The sequence below is a fragment of the Calypte anna genome, chromosome 2 (genome assembly GCF_003957555.1).
Source record: "Calypte anna isolate BGI_N300 chromosome 2, bCalAnn1_v1.p, whole genome shotgun sequence".
In the NCBI taxonomy this organism is placed as follows: domain Eukaryota; kingdom Metazoa; phylum Chordata; class Aves; order Apodiformes; family Trochilidae; genus Calypte; species Calypte anna.
Window position 1 is genome coordinate 40,867,765 of NC_044245.1, and position 19,124 is coordinate 40,886,888.

A 19,124-nucleotide genomic window follows, 5' to 3' on the forward strand; every position below is an offset into this window, starting at 1 on the left:
ATAGATTTTTTTTTTTCTCACATCTTTAGGAAGGTGTTGCAAGCTGTGCTGAAATGCATTTTACCCTGATACTGATGTCCAAGTAAAATCAACCTGAGCTCAAGTCACATCTGATTTCGACTTCATTCCCTTGTGGCTCTGGGAGAGAGGGGACTACATGATGGCCATTATTTGGGGGAGAATTAAAAAGTGGGAGAGTGACAGAAACCAGCAAGAATTAATTTACTCTCATAATAGCTTATTTGGAAATTTTGTATGCTATTTTCTGGAGATGATGAACTCTTGGCACAGTTAAGTTCTGAGCTTGTTCTGCTTTTCCCCCTGTGAGCTTTCTGTGCTAAGGAGATGGGGGTAGGGTGGGGTACCATAGTGTCTGTCTTCTGTGGTGAACAGGATGGTCATTAAGGGCCATGCATAGAACAGCAGGGTTATTCTCTCCTAGGGGAAATCAGTTTTCTGCAGAGCCAGACTTGTAAAGAGTAGAAAATTTCCACTGAAGGGAGGGGATGGAAGGGGAGACAAAATTAGCAGAGCAGGGATTAAAAAATACAAAGGCTTCAAAAGTGAGTGAAGAATCAAAAGGCTTTGTTTTCAAGGTGGATTGGTTTTTTTCCCTGTCAAAACTGAGTGGGTCTTGAAAGGCTGATCTTAGAGATAGGAGAGAGAATGGTCTTCTGGAGAATCTCTGGGATGGGGAATACAGACAGGGAGGTTGGGGAGAAGACTGGAGTTTAGACAAATGGTGATGCTTTTTTCTTCTGCACTGCCCCACTCTTACAAGTTTGCATCTCTTCTCTAAATAAGAGAGTTTAGTTGTGGAAATGAGGGTCTGTCAGCTACGGGTGGCTTAGTGGCTATTTAAGTCCTCCACCTCACTGAAATGGTTGGCTACCCACTGCTCATTTCCTGCTGCTTAAACCTTGGTGCTCCAACCTCGCTGCTCCCTTGCAGACAGGCTGGGGAAAGCTTGTTTTCCCTAGGATGCTGACATTTTATTCTCATAACAGATTTTGAAAAAAAACCCCAACTATTTCAAGGGGGAGATAAGGGAACTAAACTGCAACCAGTGTTGAATAACATCATTCAGATAAAGCTCTAATAAGAGTAAATTTGCCTAGACTTTGTAAGTATGTTTGTATGTTTATGTATCTTAAAAATGTAAGCAGGCATTAATCTTTAAATCTCAAACAAGAGGATGATTCTTTTCTGACTCTGTTCAATACTAAAGGCTAAACCAAAGATAAGGTAACATTCCCATAAACATGGAAGTTTGAACAAAGGCGCCGTTGTCCTGAGAATGTCAGAATCAGAAAGAAACTGAAGTCTGACCGTAGGAAATTGTCTTACAAAATAGCATGCTGCATGTCAAGTAATATTTAATGGCTCTCAGAAATTGTAGGACAGGGCAAACCCATAGGTCTTTAGGTCTTTCTTGATCACAGTGGTCTCTGGAGCAAGCCTAAAGAAAGCAAAGGGCAGAGGCATGTGGAAAACGAATAGCTGGAGCAGACTTTTTTTTTTTTTTTTTTTTTTTTGGCTTTTTATTCAAGATGTTGTTTTGAGGACTTCATTTCTTACACAGCAGAAAGGAAAGGGTTGGAAACTCCCATGGTATGAGTAACTGGAAGGAAAGGGTGCAAATACTGTTGATGAACAAGATGCTTCAGGAATGTGTAAATGCACAGCCTGATACTGCAAGTGCTTGGTATATAAGAGTTGGCCATTGGCTGTAGGCAGGACTGTCCAGAGTATGAATTTGGTTGTTCATAATTGTAAATACTTGCAGACTATAGCTCTCTCTCATGTAGAATGTGTCTTTGACTCCATGAAGACTCTGTCCTTTTTACATTGGTTTTGTGCTTTCACTGCTTCTGATGGGATGTACCAAAACCAGTCAGCTAGCTGCTACAGGTGATCATTGTAAATTGTGTTATTAATTTTTAAAATCAGCACATTTGGCAGATTATATTTTGGCTACTGGTATACAGTTTCTTCATATAGCATAAATGTGGTATCTGCATGTGGGATAGCAGTAGTAAAGTGAGGGGTGTCAGCACTGGGGTTTTCATAAATCTTAAAGATTTATCCAGCTCTTTCTATGAAGCAGGGAATAGAACATAGGGTGGATTTATTCACTGCTATTATTTTATTTATTTATTTATTTCTTCACAAGGTTGTTTTCTGGGACCTAAAGCATGCAACTGCAAGTCAGTGTTTTTTCTCTAGCTGAGGATGTTCACAAATATTTGATGAAGATGTTGCCCTGGGTGTTGCTAACCCTCAGAGGTTTATTGCAAGGTTCACAATATTTGTTTCTTAAACCCTTAGATCCTGAGGGATGTGATAAGATGGGAATCTTGGCTTTCAACTTTTTGCTTTTTTGGGTTTTTTCAGTGTGGATTTCTCTTCTTCATGGCTATAAAGGGAGGCATGAAAATACAATCTGAATCTATCATGAAGACTTGAAATATATAAGCCAAAAAAAGGATATCTCAGTGGATTTATTTCTTAATTCCTTTTAATACCAAAAGTTAATATAGTAACTATTTTGTGTGTGTCTTAGAGAGCAACAGGAATTATCAGTATTATACTCCTTGGCCAGTTATAGGAAGAATTGTGGGTTTATTCAAGTAAATCTTAGTTTTTTCTCTTTAAGTATGCCCTATACTCAAAATAAGGTCTCAGTTTTTCTATATATATTTTTATGTGGTTTGAGTATTGTATCTTATTAGTTTATTTGAAGGCACCTGAAGCTGGTAATGTACAAAAGTCTTTCCTTGAGGGCTCCCAAGCGACTGAGGCTCATTTACTTCCAAATCCCAAGTTACTGATCAGATATCAGAATGTACTCTTCACTGTTTTTCTCAGTGAGTCTTTGGTTCCTGAAGTAAAATTTCTCAGCAGAGATATGAAATATTTAAATTCTTTCTCCATCCTCCAGTTCTGCCCATGTATATTTCACAAAGGGTGGTGCTACGTAGCACATTTTTTTTTTTTTTTTCATAGATCTCCATTCAGGTGTTTGCCTGTCAGGACCAGCCAAGTGTCCTTTTAAGAACAGAAGATCCTAAGTGTATAAAGAGTATATTTATTTAGTGAATCCTAACGCTTATCTAACCAATCCTGGTCCACACTGGCTGTTTCTGGGTGTAAGCTGAACAACAACAGAGCACAGGAATTGCCAATGTTGGCTTTTCTTCTATGGGAGACTTATGGCCAAGATATCCAGTGAGAGCAGCTGGCACAAAGCCTGAGTCAGGAGTTTTTGGTTGACTAAGATTTTGTTTGTCTTAGGCTCATTGGTTTCCAGAAGTGCTGACTGATGAGTGAGCAGAGAGCTACAAGATGTGCTAATTATGCCATATACCCCGCTTCCTCATATTGCCTTAAAGTGAAACTTCAATGCTCAAAGACCAAAAAATAATGAAACTGCTGTTGCATTGGTGTAACCTGGGGCAGCTCCTTGGACCCAGAAGTGAGGTCCCACATTTCTGAAAACCAGGAGTCTTATCCAAAGCACAACTTTCATGAGCCATCCCTCTCCCAAGATGCTTACCAGGCTGACACCAGTAAGGCTAATACATTCAGTTCTGTCCATGTCATGTTATAATTATAAATGTAAAATATATAAAATATAAATTTTCAAAATAGGGAAGTGCTCTAAAAAAATATTTTTTTAACCAGTAAATGTTTTGTTTTGGGTTTTTTGTTGTTTGTTTTTGTAAGAGGTGGCTCTTTGTTTAATACCATATTTACTTGCAAGTTTCAAAAACATTTTGACAAACTTAAAAAAAAATAACACACAATTCATAAATTACATATCTAGATTCAATGCTAGGGCAGCTTCATCTAGTTTTAATTTTGTTGATGACAGAACTATCACTTCAGAAAAAGTTTTGGAGAATACTTTCTTTGGGACCCTAGCTTAAGAGTTGTGGTGAGTTAGGAGCCTACAAACATGCTTTAACCTTGAGAAATCTGTATTGTCCTGTTGGGACTTAAACTGGGTGTTTTACATGCTTGAAATTGTACATGTGCATGAGTTTTTAAAAATATTGTGGGCAAATAGCTTATTAAATCCCTTTCCACACCCTCAACTGAGGCTATCCTTACATTACAGAGTTGTACACATAAATGGGAAAAAAAAAACCAACCTTTGCTTTACTTGGTGGATTTAAATAAAATCTAAAGGAATTCAAAAGCAGAACTATTATGTCTCAGTCCTCTGGAAGCATGATGCACTTCTGTCCATGTAATTATAAAAATCCAATCCATGCTCTCATTGTTTCTTCTGAGAAATTTCAGGCAGAGAAAAATGGGGTCCTCAGCACCACTTTGACAGAAGTTTGGCCTTTGGAAGATGGATACAACTGTGACACTCCAGCTCTAGAAACCAAATGATTCAAATAAATATATTGAAAAGAAGCGATTCTGTGATGTAGTTCCTGAGATGCATATTTTGTAATTTTGTAAAAAATCTTTTGTAAAGATCCTAAAAAAACATTCCTCTCAAAACAAAGTTGCTTCCAGAAAGCATCCCAAGTACCTGGATTTTTCTAATTTGTTAATAATGAAATTGGAGCTTTGTGAACTCAGTAAGTCACACTCACACATTTGATTCAAATGGCCTCTGTGTGAACTCTATAAAAGGCTTTAGCTTTAGATTATCAGTTGAGTTCATGATCCCTGATGGTAGCTGGAGTTCTTTCCTTTTTGTTTAATTCCTTTTCTTTTTAGTTCCTTTACTTTCCTTGGCTATTATTAGAGAGGTACCATTTGATTGAGACATATATATGTGTATATATATATATATTTTACAACATGTTGCAGTCATAGAATTCTTTTGAGAGTAAATTGTTTTAGTGAAATGTCAGAAAATCTGCCCAAATTGAATGCTCAGAGTTCCCTTGCATAATGAGGCCATTGTTAAATGATTGAATACTTCAGAGATTAATATCATGGTATGCTGGCATGCTTGTTCATACCAACTGGAATTTAACAATGAATCCTCCATATGTAAGCAAGACTGTGAATGAGAAATCGGATACAGGACAGCACAGCATGCAAGAACATACAAAGTAAATAAATTCTTCATGCAGGAACGGTATGTTGAGGAGGTTATTTCCAGGATATCTGAGATAATTGAGTTGCTGAATCTGAAGTTTTGCTGAAGATCTTGATGAAGAAAGAACTGATTATTTTTTTTCTTCCAGTGCTGATGAGCAATGCTTTTACAGTTGAGAAGATTCTGGTTTGGTTGTTTTGTTATTTCTCCCCAAACCCTTTCTGTGAAAATTAGGGTATGCCTGGAATTATCATTTGTGGTAGATTACTATAAACCACATCTCATTTTATGAAGGATTTACAGTCCCTAAGCTGTCTTCCAAATAATGCATCCTATCTTTATACAGAAAATCTAGCAGCACTGCTTAGTGTCTGCAAACAAAAGTTGCATTTTATTTTTTTAAAACATCTGAATTCTTGAAAATATGGAATAATTAGTATTTGAAGATTTAATTATGGCCCAGAAGAAGGACTGAAGTGTTCTGCATGAAATCACAGTTATTAATTTGTGCATGGGTTTAGTTTTCCATACTTAATTTAGCAACTGTAGAATGTTTTGCTAATTATTTATTAACACTGGTTATTTGTCATGGAAGAACTGTGAGGGGAAAATATAACTATCAAAACAAAAATATAAACATCAGAATGTTAATGTAATAATGTATTCATGTTTTAAATAGTCTTAAATATCTTCAGCATTCAAATGAACAGATATGATATGAATATATGATACTAATTCAAAATAAACAGTGTTTAGAGTAAAAAATTCAACTAAGAACCAAATGTCTTGCTTGCAAGAAACTGGGGAAGGAAAACACTGTAAAATATCAGGCTTTTACAGGGAGTGCCTCTTCAACTAAGTGGAATTTGATTCTGTCTTGGGTACCAGGAGTGTGGCAAATCTGTAGCCTTATTATAAGCATGGTGAAAAGGATCCGAGCTTGTACCTACTGAACGTAAGAAAAAAACCTGCCCTTGATTTCTTCAAGGCTGCCCAAAAAATTTTATTTATTTATTTATTTAAATTTTGGCAAGGAAAGGAACAGGGCTACAGGAAAAAATATCTTTGAACTCCTAAAGTGATTTATTTCTTCCAGGTCTGAAAGTTCAAGTTCTTTCTATTTCCAGAAGTTTAGTAGTTTTTTAGATTTTGTTTACTTTAATGTCTGTTTTACCTGGCTTACTTTCACAAGTACTGACAAAAAATTACAATAAGTTTCCAGAGCCTGTACACTTTCATATGGGATTATTTTTCCAGAGTTGAATGTGCATATAGTTTTTGACATGAATGCAGATTGGCATGAATAGGAAATGCAATTCTCTTTTTTTTTTTTTTTTTTGGTAAATACCAGTGTTGTCTTGTAACTTTGTTGTTTTTGTAACTTTGTTGTCTTTGTAACTTGAATGTGAAGATGAAGACAAGATGCCTTTCTGTGCTGTGATAGCAGAACATTTTAGGGATGCTGGAAAGGAAAGCTAACATTTTAAGAGTAGAGGAATTTTTTGAGTTTAGGTGATTCTACACACATTTTAAGAGGTTTATTTATGGCATTCTCTACCCTTTTACAAGAAAAAAACTTCCTTAAACTACTGAGTTTTCCATAGTCTTTAATAAAAGAGCATCAAAGTAGCTAACACAGCTGCTCTAGGGCTGTGTTAGAGCCCCATGATTTGAGCTAAATGGTGCTTGCATCTTCTTCTGGAAAGCAGGATTTCTGTATATTGTCTGTAAATGCACTGTACAGGAAATGGCATGCTCCATTATAAAAAATAGATTTTTAAGTTCTTTCTTCCTAGCACAGAGTTGTTATTCAAGGGAATGATATGATCTTGGATCGTATTTGGCTCAGGCAATAAGAGTAGTGTTTATAGACTCACGCCTATGGTTATGTTATATTTTCTGAGTGAGTTTCCCATTTGTGTGTATTTGGATGTTTGAAGTTTCTATAGCACTGTATTATAGGAGTAACATCTCTCCAGGAATCCAGCAGCAGTTTCTTCCATACTTTAGACCTTTGTAATGTGGGCTTTTTTTTTGCTTTCTTCTGAAATCCATGATTTTCCTAACAGTCTGCTTTACACAAAATAAACTCGGTTATGCTATTTATATATTAATTCACAAGAATGAAAGAGCCTTAGAGTTGCTTATCTAAATCCAATTACTGCTGGTCAAATTCATCCCAGTATAGAAGCTCTTGAGATAAAAGCATATATTACCTAAATGCCCAGAAATGCAGGATGTTTTCAGTTGGGTGAATTGTGCTCTAAGCAATGAGTGAGGCCTTGAGTGAACCCTAATGCTGGGGATATAATTACTGAGCTTTCAACTTGGAAATTACATGGTAACTCCATTGGTTTAACTAAGTAAGGGGAATCCTCTACGCCAGTTACTTGGGTTGAAATCCCAAGTTTTACATTTATTGAAACCAGCCAAATAGTGTCTGGAATTGGGCAAAAACTGTGTTTTCTATGATTGTACACGTCCTACCTTGTAGGTTAGTTCTGTTTATTTAGGCCAGGTTAGGTTGGGTGAGGGGTGAGTCTCACTCAGCCTGTCCAGTCTGAGTGTTCTTCTGCATTGCAGGACTTGTAGCATCCATCCTGGAGGTTTGCTTGAAAGACAGAACAAGATGTACCTATCCCAGAGGGGTTTTATACTTTCTTTTTCTTTTTTTTTTTTTTTTTTTTTTTCTGTAATTCTGTGGAAAAGCTGAAAAGTTTGAGTTACTGTGACCAGATTCTCTCCCAGGAATTTCCTTCTTTGACCCAGTGTCTCTTGTTGGGGGCTGTCCCTCAACAGGCTTCCCACCTTGATGTATTACTTGCCAGCAGTTGAGTGGGAGGAACCCCTTGGTTCCTCTACACTGGCTGCATCTTTCCCAAGTCTGCTGAGTAGTCAGAAAACATTGGACATAATGTGATCGGGATCTTGAGAGAGATCTTTTTAACTTAGCTCTGTGGCCAGTACTGAACAGGGAGATTTTGCACAGAACCATGAGGACTTCCTTTAATCCTACCCTCTGTGTGACACGGTGGGCATTACAGCTGTTTATAAGTGAAGTGTTTTAAATGACCTTTGTAATTTTAATAGTGGATATCAGATTTCTTCAACAATTTTCCCCTCAAATGATATATACAAGAGACAGTAAAAATGTTTATGTTTGTAGGAAGGTATTTCCACCCCCGAATTAATGTTCTCTTGGAATGTAGGAATTACTGGGCTGGGTCAGACAAGAATTTGTTTCAGCATCTATTGAGGTACCTGATGTTAAAACAGGGAAAGCATGTGATGAGACTACTCTGATATCCTCTCCCAGTTTCTGACAGTATATGACCTTCAGGGCCACAAATGTGTCTTTGCTTTAAATTTGTGATCGATTTTCCATCCATCTGATAGGTTTTTGTAAAGTTGTGCTCTGTGGCAATGAGTTCCACAAGTAACTTTGACTTCTGAGGAAGCACCACCTTCTGTAATCTTTACACTCCATAATTTTCTTGGCAGTCCTTATGCATTATGAGAAACAAGACAGCAAGTCACCACCTTGCTGCACAGGTCCTTCTTTAATGAGCTGAGGTTCTAGTCTGGATAGTGGCTCCTGACATGAAAGTTTTCTCAAATATCTGACTGCCTGGTTCTAAATGCAAATTATTACTTGAAAAAACATTGAAAGCATAATGGAATATGAAGGATTAAATATATTTATATATATAAAATATGAAAAAAATTATTTATGCTTTAATGCATTCAGGTAATGCTTCAGGAAGAGTGTATTGAAAAAGAGCATACATATACATTGTTTATGTCTGGAAGTCTCTTGAGTAATGATTTCAGTTCTGATTTTCAGCAGACACATTCTTGAAGTAGCCATCTAATAGATTCATTACGTCTTTTCCCTTGGACATGGTGATCCAATAAGGTTACCCTTAATGATTCAGGCATTAGTTGAAGGGTTGGTAATAAGGTATTGAGATAAGCTCAGTTCTACAATTATCATTTTCTGACCAGAATTTTTGATTCAACTTTTTTGAAAGAATGCCTCCATTCACCATAACTCAGGAGGAAACTGGTGCTCATGTTTTCTCACAAAAAGCAAACTATACTTTGTGGTTTTTCACTGATGATATCACCAGCTTGTAGAACAGAGGTGTGCAGACTGTTGAATTTTATACTGGTTTCTATTTAAATATAAGAAAGCTAGAGGCCAGCTTGTAATTCATTTTATCCTTATTTCTGTGGGTGTTCCTACTGAAGAATACATTTTTGGTGCCTCTGGGTAAATCAAATCCATTTAAGTTCACACAAGCAGAAAGCGAAACAACTTTGAAGAAGAGGCATAACTTAATTCTACTCTCCACACGTGCAGGAAAGAAATATGACTACATTTGTAGGAACAAAATACCTTCCTGATTTCATGCAGCACACAAACTAACATTCTTCATCAGAACTGATGTTCTGATTACTGTAAAATAATTGCTTGAAATATTTAGGAAAACAGTGTCCAAATTAATTCCAGTTACTTTCTTGTGGTAGAGCTCAAGGTTTATAGCTGTAGATGAAATCGTCTGCGTATGGCTAATTGTCTATAACAGTGTTTGTTATTGTGGTGCCTCTTACCTCTCTGATGTCTGTAGTGAAATGAGGCAACCAGGTGCCCCTAATTGCCAGGTAGTTGGCATGAGCTTGTGTTAAGCCCACCTATGCCTAATTAGGGTGGGCCCCCACTGCGCATGAGCAGGATTAGGGGGCCAATAAAAGGTGAGGCTTGAAGCACAGGCTCAGCTCATTCCTGAGCATGCCTGCAGAGAGGTCAATTGCTTCTCTCAGCACTGCGCTACCTTCATTGCGCCACTAGCGCTAATCGCCTTTAGGGTGAGGCTCTGAGAAGTCTTGAACCCGTGGCCTCAGTATGGCTCGCGTTGTCTGTGTAACAGCATGCTAGCCGCCTGTGCCACTCAAGCCTCACCCTAAAGGTAAGGCCTGATACACAAACTCAGCTCACACTGGAGCTCACAATCTTGGCATACTTGGCTTTAAGTGCTTCTCTCAGCACTGCACTTTTATTGGCCCCCAGGTCCTGCTCATGCGCAGTTAGGGCCTGCCCTAATCAGGCACAGGTGGGCTTAACACAAGCTCACGCCCACTACCTGGCAATTAGTGGCACCTGGTTGCCTCATTTCACTACAGATGTCTGTTTTTGCAGATGGGAAGGTGCACAGATAACTTGACATGCGGGAGGAAACCTCTTCTGAACTGAAGTACTTCTGTAAAATCTCTAGTGTAACTAAGTTTTTGCAGCATCACAGTATATAGCAAATAGCTCTGGGAAATCCCTAATAAAATCAGTGGAATCACAAATGCCTGTCTCTGCTGGCAAGGAATTGTTAACTTGTGGCTCTCACCTGACTTTGATGAAACAACATATCAATTCATTAGGAGTGGTTGGACTGAAATGGAAGCTGGGTGTTTTTTGTTGTTGGCAGTTTGGGCAGGGGTTGTGTTTTATTTGAGGTTGTTGTGGGTTAGCTGCTGATTTTTGCTGTGTTCTTTTTCCATGTATCTTTTAGAGGCTCTTAACTGTACAAGCTAGGCATGGTTTTCTGCATGTATTTAATTTTAAATCTATGTAAATTAAATAAATGAAGATGTACTGAACTGGCCAAGTTTCCTGCTGGGTAAGTTGGCTCACTGAGCAGACGTAAATCACACTGGCAGAAAATTTGCCTTTGCCTTCTTAAGATATGTGCTCTAATGTCTTTGAGGTCAAAGTCAACTTCAGGTATTACCATAAAGAGCTGTAAAATTAAGTGGAACATACATGAGTGTAAAGGCCCCAAATCTTGAAATATCTGAGATTAGAACAGCATGTGATCTCAGGGTTAACATGAAATCTGTTATGTGTGTGTCTGGAGTGGAGCCATCTATGGCAAAATAGATCCACAACTACCCATTGTGGTGGCCTGTGGAATGGATTATGTCTGCTCTCAGGGCACAAAATCCTGCCTGTCTACAGTGCCAGCAAAAAAAGAGATGTGTGTGGAGGGGAGGAAGGCTTGTACAATTTTTGGTCCCTAAGAGATGGGTAAATTTGTGTTCAACTTTGCAGAAATTGTTAATGCCTTAAGGTCAGTTTGCTCTCCTCCTGACTAGTTCCAGTCTGAACTGAAAATAAAACAAAGCTTTTGGGTTTTTTTTTTTTTATTTTTTGGTTTTTTTTGGTTTTATTTTCTCCCAAGAATGAAAGTAAAATGAAAACAAATGCTTTTGTGGGTTGTTAGGGAAAGGATAAACAGTGAAATGGAAAGTCTCACTTTCCATCAGTCACAAAAATAAAGAGAGATGGAGAGACTGGCCTTTAGGTTATACTGAGTGATTATATATCACTCACTGTGTGGAAACTTCAGCTAAGAACTTTCTGTAAGGCACAAAATTGCCTCACATCTTCTATGATTGTTCCAAAGAGTATCTTTAGGTCTTTCCCATTGGTGCTGCTCCTTTTTCATAAGAGATTGAAGCATTTGCTGTTTTCAGTGCTAGGCTGAAATCCAAAGGTCCGTTTTCTTCTATGCATGATCTTCCTGTCTTTTCCCCTTCCCCTTCCCCTTCCCTTCACCTTCTTTTTTCTCTCCTGGTTTACTGGGTATGTTTGCAAACTGCTATGACAGAGGTGACAGAGAAGAGTGTGCCTTGAATATGTGGTACAGTGCCCTAGCTGCCCTTACAGTCCCTTTCTGAATAGGAGGAGATATGGGTTTCCTCCTGAGGCAGAGACAGGAATTGCAGCAAGGTCTTCCACAATCTGGTTTCTGAAGTAGAATTCACCAGCACCAAATTTATATTGTGGTTAATAGGGATTAACCAAATAAAAAACCAAACCAAAGAAAAAAATGGTCTGAAATACATTTCAGTGGTTTATAATTGATAAAATGTTGGTTATTTTTCCATGTGTTTAGCTTTGCCATTAGAAGATACAATTTTATTATAAACTTTTATAGTAATACATCCTTCATTGATTGTAAAAGTTGTGTTCCATAGAAAAGGCTTCTAAATGTGTCATGGTTTTAGCTGATAACAGGGTGACAAATATTCTCTGTTATCCCCTCAGTACTGGCCCAGGAGAAGATGAGAAAGGGAATAAGAAAGAGAGAGACTTCAAGGTTGGAAGGAAAAAAGCTAGGATAGGTTTAATGAAGTAGTAATAATGATGGTGAATTACTAATATATATACATGAATATGTAAATGGGGAACCCACACTCCTCAGTTGATAATTACTTCCCAACCAGAAAACTATTAAACTGGATTCAGGACCAGGTGGGAATGCCCAAGTCCAGGGTCCAAGTGACAGTTCATAAAAACTTTGGAGCAGCCAAGCTGATCCTACTCAAGAAGGCAGGGGGAGGTGACCTGTCCTGGTGAAAAATGTTCTCCAGTGAGAAAACAGGATTCAGGAGCACCTGAAGCAGAGGGAACAAATTCAAACAACAGACCCCAGCAACAGAGGCCAGGAGGGAGCTACTTGAGGAGGCATTTTATGCTGAGCTCCATGGGCTCCATGGATTGATCCATTGGGGTCACCCTCTCCTCCCCGCAGACATAGCTGCCCCCCCCCCCGCCACAGCCCCACAGCAGCACCTGGGGGGATGGTTCTGGGGGGCTGAAGTTGGTATGGAAGTTTTATCCTTGTTATCTCAAACAGTGAGAAAATGAAAGCCCAATTTATTAGAGTACCAGTAATGCTTTTTTAAAAAAAAAATATGTGAAAGGATTTTGTAGAGCAAGTTCTCTTCAGTGAAGTAGAGCCCAAGATTCATCAGTGCCTTGAGAGATAAAAATATTGTGTTGGGCCCGGTTCTGTCCAATGTTTTCATTGATGATCTAGATGAGGGGATTGAGTCCATCATCAGCAAATTCGCAGACGACACTAACCTGGGGGGAAGTGTCGATCAACTGGAAGGCAGGAGGGCTCTGCAGAGGGACCTGGACAGACTGGAGAGTTGGGCTGATTCCAATGGGATGAGGTTTAACACGGCCAAGTGCCGGGTCCTGCACTTTGGCCACAACAACCCCATGCAGCGCTACAGGCTGGGGACAGAGTGGCTGGAGAGCAGCCAGGCAGAAAGGGAGCTGGGAGTCTGGATTGACAGGAAGCTGAACATGAGCCAGCAGTGTGCCCAGGTGGCCAAGGAAGCCAATGGCATCCTGGCCTGTATCAGGAACAGCGTCGCCAGCAGGTCCAAGGAAGTGATTCTGCCCCTATACTCAGCCCTGGTGAGGCCACACCTCGAGTACTGTGTTCAGTTCTGGGCCCCCCAGTTCAGGAAGGATATCGAGGTCCTGGAGCAGGTCCAAAAGAGGGCAACCAGGCTGGTGAAGGGACTCGAGCACAGACCCTATGAGGAGAGGCTGAGAGAGCTGGGGCTGTTCAGCCTGGAGAAGAGGAGGCTCAGGGGAGACCTCATCGCTGTCTACAACTACCTGAAAGGAGGTTGTAACCGGGTGGACGTTGGTCTCTTTTGCCAGACGACTTTGAACAAGACAAGAGGGCATGGTCTTAAGTTGTGCCAGGGGAAATTTAGGTTAGATATTAGAAAGAATTTCTTTACAGAGAGAGTGATCCAGCATTGGAATGGGCTGCCCAGGGAAGTAGTGGATTCTCCGTCCCTGGAGATATTTAAAAAGAGACTGGATGTGGCACTCAGTGCCATGGTCTAGCAACCGCAATGGTGTTAAAAGGGTTGGACTCGATGATCTCTGAGGTCCCTTCCAACCCAGCCAATTCTATGATTCTATGATTTTCCTTATTCTCCTCAACTCTTATATTCAGCAGTAAATGCCATCTGTGATTTTTTACCAGGGTTTTGTGATAGTATTGAGTCTGCATATTCAGTCTGAACTGCTGAGAGGTGAAGATAGGTAACTATGCTATGGTCTAGTTGCTTAATGCAACAAATTTTAGCTGCCCAAATTCCATCTTTGCCTATGGAATTGCAGTGTGGTGCCATGCTATCTATGGGAGGTGATAATAATTCAAAGCAGTATTACCATTCATCTTGGAAAAAGCTCAGAGATACACATAAACCTCAAAGCTTCTGTTTATTCCAACCAGAAGTTTAGAGCGTATATACGCAGGCATTTAGATATACATGAAAGCAACTGTGCACACGTAAAACAAATACAAAAAATTCCTACATTTTTGTTATTCCTGGAGGTATCTGCTCTATCTGTATTAAAACAAACATTGTTTGGCAGCTAAGAATGAAAAAAACCCTCATTTTTAAGCAAACCTGTTTAATTTAACCAAAGAAACATCTTTACTAGTGTTGATACCCCAAAATCATTACTATAATCAGCATTTATGCTGAAGTTATACATTTCTTTGAATCTCACTCACAGTGACCAGAGATGGGCAGGGTATAGCAAATGTCCAATGCTTTATATTTGAACTCTAAAGGTGTTTACTGAACTGCAGTGGCAGAAGGATCCTCTCCAGGAGTATGAGACTAACATTTTTCAAGAGCACTAGATCTCTTCCTAGAATATTATATAAATAACATGTGCAAAGATAACTGTGTTTGTTAATAAAATATGATAACATGTATTTCTATTGTTTGTTTTCTCCACAGGTATGGGAAAATTGTATCTACAAAGGCAATTCTTGACAAAAACACAAATCAGTGCAAAGGTACGTGCAGAACATCCACCCCTTGAGTTCACTTTCTGTTTGAATGATTGACTTGTGGCTTGACTGCCAAGTCTTTGGCTCCAACTGTGCAATCAACATAATGTACAGTATATTACAAACATATTTAATAATGCCAAAGCTTTGAGTTGTGTTTCCAGTAACATTGCTCATTAATTTTTTTCATTAACAAACAAAATGAAAATCACAAATCAGAACAAGTATCAAATTGCTTTAGCAGAAAAGTAAATTACCTTCTAACCACATAGTGCTGTTTGATTGAACGATATCATCAGTGATGCAAATACATTTCCTATATAAAAATGGGAAACCTTTGGGAAAAGTTTCCTAAGCAAAAGCTGGCTTAATTTTTCTATTTTTGTGAAGCTTTGGCCTGTGCAGCTACAAGAAAATGCTCTTTAACACATATAGATCCACAAGTTGCAATACCAAGATATAAAAATGCTTCCCCTTCCAGCTTTATGGTCTTATTTTTTGTGCATATATTTCATATATATTTCAGTGAAATATACTATGTTTTGTGTATGCTTATAGCTATATTTTTTCTGATAAAAGGCACGTTTTTTAATGAGTTAGTAAAAAGGAAAAACATTGCAATACAAGAATATCTCATGAGTGATCAGATGGGGTGTCAAGAGAAGATGCAGAGAAGACACCTGGAGAAATTAGGAAATGGGACTAAATTCTGCCATCTCTGCAAGAGATATTCCTAAAGTCTGTAGAAGTGTGTGCCTTTATTGTCTGCCAACAACATTCTGTTGCCACCAACAGCATTGATTTAGGTGCTCAAGAGAAAAGTAAGTTGCAAGAAAAGTGAAGACTAAAAGTCTACTCTTAGAACACTCCACTATCCCATTTGGTCATGAGACATAGTCAGAAGTGGTACTTTCATGCATTTACTTCTACCTGAACATTCATTTTCTTTCCTTGGAACACTGTTATGGCAGAAGTCTGATGATACCACGCTGCATTTCTAAGAACAAGACCTGGTTTGGGATTGCATTTGTATTGTTTTGTTTTTTTAAATGGTATTGTGAAGGAATAGAGGCTGTTGGAGGACAGGCTAGTCCAAGAGCAGAAAGCCCTGGCAGGGTGGCTGGGGGGACAGAAATGAGTGCTGGCAAGAGATGGCTGAGCCTGCTGTGGGATACTGAGTGACCGGAAGGTCTGAGTTCTGGAGGCAGTGTTGGAAGTTGTAAAGTGAGAGAAGCCTTGTAGCATGATGGACATACAAAGGGGCTGCTCTGAGTTGGTTTAACATGGAGGAAGAATGCAGTGGTGGGATAGGAAGAACTATGGGGTAGTGGTGCTTGGGGACAGGGGTCTGGGACAGGGAAGAATTGGGGCTTAGGCATAGAATAGCTGGAGGAGCTTGAGGTGCTGATATGAAGAGGGATGAGAAATAGGAAGTTTGTGGTCAGGTAGGTGGGGGTTGCTCTGGGACTGATCTTCACTGTCTTACACTCCAGCTAAGACCTTCCTTTGGGGAGGGGGACCTGTATCTCCTTGTCACCCTTCCCACCACCATACATGCATGCCTTCTCTCACGTGTCAACTTCATCCTTTTTTCATCCTTGTTTGAAATGAAATTTGTACACCTGAAGTGGCAACAGAAATCAAAGAGATGAAATTTGATGAGATTTGAACTGGGCTGTATGTTGACTAAAGAGATGAAATCCATTTTGCCTCCACTGATCTTGGTTGTGTGAGACCACTATTGCCAGTGTAGGTGCTTTGATGGGGTGCTTAAAGGTTGGTGGAGAGAACCTGGAGAAAGTATGCTCGATTATAATTCTAAGCTTTTTGGTTTGTTTTTAAATGCATATTTGACTGGTAAGCATTCCACAAATGTGGTGGCACGTGATCAGAACTTCTCTCCTTTCCCATTGCCAGTGGTAAACAAGGAAAGGAATAGGCCTGTTCTCAGAATACAAGATGTGAACCAAAAGCATTGTAATGAATGTGAATGGTAGAATTTGAAGAAAGAAAAACATCTGGGTTTGGTGTTCTTTATGTTATAATAAGCTTTGGGAATATTGTAGGGGCCATGTAGCAGTAAGTTGGATTTTTGTGAAAGTTGCTTTCACATTGTTGTATTGCACTGTAAGGCAGAGACATTTATTTGTATTTTCGAAGATGGATTTTTAAGACATAAGTGATGCCATTAAAAGATCATAAACATAATTGGATTTATTAACAGTATGTTTAGTGGCATAAAAAGAATAGACATTTTGCTGTGCACAAATGCTGGGTGCAATTTCCTTCCTCTTCAGTATGGTTGCCAAAAAAAAAAAAAAGGGTGGGAGGGGAAGGGTGAGAGGGGAAATGAAACAAACAACAAGAAGAGGAATCAGAGGTGGAAGAGGTCAGCTGGTCTATTCCTCTACCTCTGGGCAAGATCATCTCTAACCCACCTGAGCAAAGGAGGGTATCCTTTGCTCAGAGGCCTCCAGCAGTGAAGTCTCCTCAAGCTCCTCAGGCAACCTGTGATAGTACTCCCTCTCCTCACTATAATGAAATGTTTCCTAATGTCAAGGCCAAATCTCCCTTGATGCAATTTAAGACTATTGCTTTTTTTTTTTTTTTTTTTTTTTTTTTTAATCCACGGCGGAAACACAGAACAGTTTATTCCATTTCTCTTTGCAGCAAACGTATATATTTGAAGACTGTTATACATCTGTCATATCTTTTCTTAAGACTAAATCTTAGTCCTTTCACATTTTCCTTAAAGGCAATTTGATTTCAGTTTCTGATTATGTTTTACTTTGCTGATCTCTCTAATTAGCTCACGTCTTACTTGACAGCCTTAGAGCTAGGCACGGAAGGCCAGACAGCTTAAATTTTCAATAGTATTGAAAGGTTATTTCATTTGTTTTCTCTGTAGTCATATGACTCTCCTCTTTGTTGATATATCAATGTAAATAACTATGTATATTTAGATACATAGTGGCACAGGGAGTTGCATGAGAACAGCAGTGCTGATTTATGCTAAGAGATTCTCTGCAGTCCTCATTCTCATATTCTTTTCTCTAGTGCTGCTGCCGGTGAGGTTTTCCTTATTGTGTGCTCTGCTCTATGTTGTTGATTATTCCCTCCTAAGGCTAGTACTTTTCATTTGTCTGTATTGAATTTTAGCCTATTTTTTTTTTCCAGGTGCTCCTTAGCTTGCTAAGATTATTCTCAAATCATAAGTCTCCAGAGTGCTTGCAGCACTTACCTCTGTAGTATCCTCTTCACAGTTAATAAATGATTTCTGTAATACACTGGACAAGGTAATTTGGAAAAGACTGAATAATAACAAACCTGGGGAAGACTTTCAAGGAAATCTTCTCAGTATGTCAGGCAGTGCAAGAGTGAGCCATTGAGAAATTCTTTTTTTGTTAAACAGATCTGCTGATCAGCTCAGCACCTACACTGCAGCAGTTTTTAGATTGTATTTCTCCCATCTGCTCAAGTTATGAGAGACCACCAGGGTTTAACTAAAATATATAGTACTTACCTATCTGTAAGTCTAATTACGTACTTCTAGGTGGACATATGATGGAACACGATTAGTTCTTGCTAAGTCCATGCTATATGATACTAATCACTTGCTACCTGTGAGGTTCTGTGAGTAGATTTCTATGACTGCTTCAAGGAATTTCTAGAAGTTGAAACTGTGTTAAAGTGTCTCTAATTCACTGGGAGCTGCATCCATTCCTTTAAAAAAACAAACAAACAAAAAAATCCCCCCACAAAACTAAACCAAAGCAAAAACCCTATAGTCATTTCCATTGCTCCTTCATAGTCATCTGGATCTCACTTACCTTCTGCAATGTATGAGATAGCCCGTGAAATGAACGCATCATCCTGTGATGTTTATACAGTGTGATAGCATGGACTGCTTTCAAGGAGATGATAGTTTGTTCTCATGTCACTGGAGATTTCAAAATCTATTTCGGTGTAATTTGCATGTTGACAAAGACAGAGAGTAGAGCCAAAAGTGGAAAAGAGTTAATATAGCAAAGAAATTATTTCAGATACTCCATGGGTCTGCATGTGGATCTGTTATAATAGGCTGCTTCTAAGTGAAGAGTGTTAGGTTTCCTCTTGGAAAACCAAGGAGACCGCTCCAGTGGACTTTAAGACATTCCCCACTATCCCTCAGACTTCTAAAGAAGGCTCCCACTGGATTCCTGCTGTGCTAAGGAAGAATGTTATCTGAGGATTTCTCCCTGGTATGAATTAAGCAGTTGGGTCTAAAGTAATCATATATGCTGCAAGGGAGTTCACTAAGGAAACCTTTTGATATAACTTCTCATTTTCAGATTGCTCTTTGTTGGTGGCATAACTGCTAAGTCAGGCAGAGGAGAAGCAACAGC

General features: G+C 39.0%; 1 protein-coding gene across 2 annotated transcripts in view; it reads left to right on the plus strand.

Moving 5' to 3' along the window:
• RBMS3 (RNA binding motif single stranded interacting protein 3) overlaps positions 1–19,124 on the plus strand; it is a 706,020-nt gene that overhangs the window by 374,994 nt on the left and 311,902 nt on the right. For both annotated transcript variants that reach the window (XM_030445801.1, XM_008504366.2), the window contains one exon: positions 14,687–14,745. In XM_030445801.1, coding sequence (XP_030301661.1) covers positions 14,687–14,745 — 59 coding nt within the window. The remainder of the gene's footprint in view (positions 1–14,686; positions 14,746–19,124) is intronic.